General features: G+C 44.2%; 1 protein-coding gene across 1 annotated transcript; it reads right to left on the bottom strand.

The window, feature by feature from the left end:
* Positions 1 to 1,185: 1,185 nt before the first annotated feature.
* On the bottom strand, positions 1,186 to 4,043 carry LOC141041330 (protein FAR1-RELATED SEQUENCE 5-like). Its single transcript, XM_073507467.1, has 5 exons — positions 3,934 to 4,043; positions 3,808 to 3,826; positions 3,317 to 3,489; positions 1,280 to 2,938; positions 1,186 to 1,210 (listed from the first exon to the last, which is right to left on the bottom strand). The coding sequence occupies exons 1-5, from the start codon at positions 4,041 to 4,043 to the stop codon at positions 1,186 to 1,188; spliced, it is 1,986 nt and encodes a 661-aa protein (XP_073363568.1).
* Positions 4,044 to 4,902: the final 859 nt, after the last annotated feature.

Here is a 4,902-nt window from a genome sequence, read left to right as displayed (position 1 = left end):
GGGATAGCAAAGCAAAGTCAATCATTATGTATCTTGCCATGAAGAACAACAAACTGGAGACTAAGATTACAGAATATGAAGCTGAAATTAAAAGGAATGAGAAAGAAAAGAGGGCAATGGTTAAGATGCAGAAGGAAATGTTGCTCTATAGGGATAGGATTTTAGGATTTGGTGGTCTGCTGTATCTTGGCCTGCTTGCCATTATGGTTGCTGTCATAGTTAGCAAGTAGATTGGTCATAAAGTTATTGACATCGTTGTTATTGACATGATGAAATGCTGATGAATTATGTGCTATTCAGTTTATGGCCACAGTGTAACAGAGATTGCAGCACAAATAACATGTGGCCATCATGATCTATATTCGGTAAGTGATGCACATTTGGCATGTTCTATATTTTTTGGCATGTTCTATATTTGGTAAGTGATGCACATGGGCACATCACCTAGCAGCACTACCGATTTGGGCAGCAGCCCAATTCATTGTATTTTTGCAACATATGAGCAACATCTAGCAGCACCTACACCTTTGATGCAACACTGAAGCAAAGCAACGGTACATATTCAATATTCTGAAATTTTACTGAACTCAGGTCAAGTTCAGTAAAATTTCAGAATATTGAATATGTACTGTTGCTTTGCTTCAGTGCATATATAGGAACCAACCGCACACCTCCATCAACTGCGCACGCCACGCCTCGTCATCGCCGGCGAGCTCCATCATCGCTTGCTGCCAGCCGAGGCTTCTCTCCATGGAGGCGGCTGCAGCGGTCGCCAGTGAGCATTTCTCGATCTGCTGTAGGTGGGGATAAGAGGGGAGTTAGAACCGGGGCGCGTGGGAGGTGGGTGAGTGTGTGGTGGGGAGTGGTATAGATACTTATTTAATGGCAGTTAGGACGTGGGGAGGGGAAATGTACAATATTCTTTCTACCTCCCGCCCCGGTCATAACACAGTGGCATTGCAATCTACTATTCCCAACCATGCAAAACTAATTTATTTAGGTCGGATTTTGTTGCTTATTTAGAGATGTAAAAGGTTGAAACTCCCACTAAACAAAGTGCCGATGCAGTTGCTACAATATATAGGAACCAAACACGCGAAACGTCGAAGTAAATTTGATGCCATAATGTGAAGGATATATTGTCCAGTTCACTCGATTCATTCGTAAATAATTGAAGCAAGTGTTCTACTCTTCTTCCTTCTCCACTTTTCTGCACACGATAAAAGACAAGATAAGTTAATGAATGATAAAAAAATCCACAATGCATACAAACACTTACTTCTGATTTAGTTTGCATTTCTTGCTATGTCTAGTGTGTCCTAGCAATTTGCAAGCGCCGCACCGGGTTTTCAACTCATCAAAAGAGAGTGGTCTACCATTTTTCGAGACAGGGCGGCTCTCATCTACCTTTGTTGCACCTTTGCTTGATACTTTCATAGGATCTTTAACTGCAATCATGTTGCCTTCACCATCGTTCACATATTCAACTGCACACTTACTGAGGTCATTTGTTTGCTTGCTCAAATTTTCCTGTAGCAGATCATACTCATGACTCTTAGCTATCACAGCCTTCAAACTCTCCTGTAACTGATCCCACAAAGCTGGGTGTTTGCATGTCGCATGCATAGCTTCTGACGCTAACACACTGACCTGGCTATATTTCATTCTTTCCCCTGCCCCAGTCCAACCAAATCCCAACAGATCGCTTGTGCGCCTCGCGGGCAGTCCCAACCTTGCTTCTTTCGTGAACCGAACAAAAACTAAACACTTTGGTATTTCAGATATGTTCAAGTACTTTAGTACATGGAATATGTGCTTGCAAGGTAGACCCTTTCGAATCATTCTTCTGCAGCTGCACCGTATAGTTTCTGCGGAATTTACTGGTGCATACTCCACCCAAAAACGACTCTTCCGGTTATTCTTCCAGGCCACGATGTACTGCTGTGATCCATCTCCCAGCTTAATTTCTATAATCTCCATGCCGCCAATTTTTCTAAGATCATCTTGCAACATATAGAAGTTTGCTGGAGTGAAGACTTGAGAAGCAGCTATCTCTAGTTCCCTCGAGCTAGTAACTGGCGCCGGTAAACTCTGTGAGGCCGTGCAGTCATCTCGTGCCTCGTTTTCACGGATACGTACAACGGCGTTCTCATAGTGCAAAATCATATCCACCAGGGTCATTTCACCGTCTAGGTGGAGGTGAAGGCATGAGTTCAGGCTTTCACTCCACTGGTTGCTTTTCATGCCAAGCCAAAACCCCTCTGTCAGATAAGCCGCGGCCCACAGTCTCCTCTTCTTATACATCCGTCTCAACCATCTTACAGTTTTTTCCGACTGCCATCTTTTGGAAAACGCGTGCCATCTCTCCTCAAACGTGGTCGTGGACGTGCTGTAGTACAGAAGAGTTCGGAACTCCTTCAAGGACTTGTGACTGAGGTGAATCTTCATATTTTTTTCTATATGCCACGTGCATATACGGTGCCACACGTCTGGCAAGACTTCGCGAATTGCCTTGATCATCGCAGCGTCGGCATCCGTGATTACACTATTTGGCATCTTTTGACACATGGACCTCAAAAAAGTCTGCATTAGCCACACGTATGTCTCTTCGGTCTCGTCCGAAACTATGGCACAGCCAAAAACAGTGGTCTTCTGGTGATTGTTAAGACCAACAGAAGGTATGAATGGCATACCATAGCGGTTCATCTTGTACGTGCTGTCAAATACAAGCACGTCACCGAAGTCCTCATAGTCATGACGAGACTGGGAGTCGCACCAGAACATCCTACTCAAATGTCCTTCCTTATCTAGCTTGTACTCGAAAAAGAAGCTAGGATCCCTCTGTTTCCTACTGGCCATGATGCCTATGGCTGTGGCAGCATCACCTTTTGAAAGCAGCTTCCTCTTCTCCCTGGCGCAAAGGTTGTATATTTCACGCCTGGTAAAACCAACACCGCCATACCATACATGTTTGCTGATGAAGGAATCCATCATGTCGTGAATTCTAGTCCCTGCAGCTCCCATGGACATTATCTCATGCTTCTGGTACTCTTTGATTTTTCTGTGGGACCAAAGAAAAGGTACCTCGTCCGGTCCTGCCAACATATGGCTATGCTTGTCCTCAAAACTTTCAACATACCAAACCCCACGCTTTTGGTCAAGCTTGACGGTCAGGTGCGCTTTGCAAAATTAGCGTGTCTCGGCTCTGAGCCTACGGCTGTGTCCTTCCTCGGTTAGCAACTTGCTGTCACGTTTCCCTTGTCTGGAACAAACAAACCGCCTATAACGCATAAGATGTGACTCGGTTTTGCTATACCTGACCTTATTCTTTCTAATGCTGAAACCATTATCTCTAGCATAGCTGTTGTAGAAATCATACGCAGCATCGTGAGACATAAAAGTCATTTCCATTATCTGCATGAACATATCCCTCTTATCATCCGCACTGGCAGTATCTTGGACATTCTGGGCCCCATCAACTTGTGTCACCTACACAATCAAAACATAGCCATGAAAACAGTTTTCTATGGTTTAACATTACTTCCATAGAACATTGATTACACACATACCTCACTCATGATGACCGACGACTGCGACTCCCCAAAATAGGTGCATCTAATGATTCGTCGTTAAGGCCTGTCTCCGCGTCGGATTCACCGTAATAGTCGTACGCATTATGACATTCGGAAATGAGCTGAAAAATACAACACAAATACATAATTACTTATCATATAATATTCCAGGAGAAATTCAATTTGCATGCCAACAAATTTTTTCACTTCCGTACCTCCGAGTTGTTTTCCTGACCATCATCAAGCTCATCCATCTATAAGTTTTCAACACAAAAATTTAATGTTGTCGGATGCCACAAAAAATTACAACATGATAATGCCACTCACATTAAGATCGTCTCATTCGTTCCCATTCTCTGACCGATCTCCACGATCTGAATTTTCATCATCTGACCAATCTTCTATCCAGTCTTCCATCAATTCTCCGAACTCCATGTCTACCATGATATCAGTTAACTCCTCGTCCGCCATTTTCTACAACAAATAATATGTATCATCACATGTCACTAGTAGAAAAAGAGGCTCCCCATTAGTCCCTAAAATAATCGAACCGCGACAAAAGGGGTCTTTAGTCGCGGTTCGGGAGGAGACCCGCGACCAACTATCTGGGCCCAGCGCGCTCGGTCGATAGCTGGCGGACGGGAGGGGCTTTAGTCCCGGTTGGCCTGGCCAACCGGGACTAAAGGTCCTCAGGCTGGCCCGAAGGCCTTTAGTCGCTGTTGGCTAGGCCAACCGGGACTAAAGGCCCATCCCTATATATAGGACTCAGCTCACTTCACTTCACTCAGCTCACTTCACAATATTCAGAAGGGGGTGGTGGGTTTGCTTTTGGTTCCTCCTATGCACACAAGGTGTTCGATGAAATGCCCGAGAGCATGAAACAAACATGATATGAAGTGTCCGAGCCACACTTGAGCTTTCTCATTTATTTTTCCTCCGCGATCGCGGTTAGCAACTTGAACCTTTCATGTGTCATTGATAAAATATGCATGTGTGTAGTTCATTGTTTAATTTGTATTATTTCTAGCTAGTTAGTTTAACAAATGCATGATGGTTAATTATATACTTTATATAATAATAATGCAGATGAATCGGCAATGGATGTACGGTCCCCGACTCTCCGGCGAGTTCACTACGGGTTTGAAAGATTTCCTCGTAGTGGCAAATGCGAACAAGCAGCGAGGTTTTATTATCTGTCCATGTGCTGTCTGTAAGAATCAGAAGGGTTACTCCTCCTCAAGAGACGTTCACATGCACCTGCTTCGGCACGGTTTCATGCGAAGCTATAATTGTTGGACCAAGCATGGAGAAAGAGGGGTTAGAATGGAAG

Source organism: Aegilops tauschii, chromosome 2, assembly GCF_002575655.3.
Source record: "Aegilops tauschii subsp. strangulata cultivar AL8/78 chromosome 2, Aet v6.0, whole genome shotgun sequence".
In the NCBI taxonomy this organism is placed as follows: Eukaryota; Viridiplantae; Streptophyta; class Magnoliopsida; order Poales; family Poaceae; genus Aegilops; species Aegilops tauschii.
The sequence above is the reverse complement of the archived record's forward strand: the minus strand, read 5'-3'. Positions and strand labels throughout refer to the sequence as shown.

Bases quoted from the DNA above. Each gene is read 5' to 3' on its own strand.
- LOC141041330 (XM_073507467.1), bottom strand. From the start codon at position 4,043: ATGGCGGACGAGGAGTTAACTGATATCATGGTAGACATGGAGTTCGGA. The intron at 2,939-3,316 runs GTATAGCAAAAC...TGGTTTTACCAG, and splicing joins ATTAGAAAGAATAAGGTCAG to GCGTGAAATATACAACCTTT. The intron at 1,211-1,279 runs GTAAGTGTTTGT...TATCGTGTGCAG, and splicing joins AAATGCAAACTAAATCAGAA to AAAAGTGGAGAAGGAAGAAG.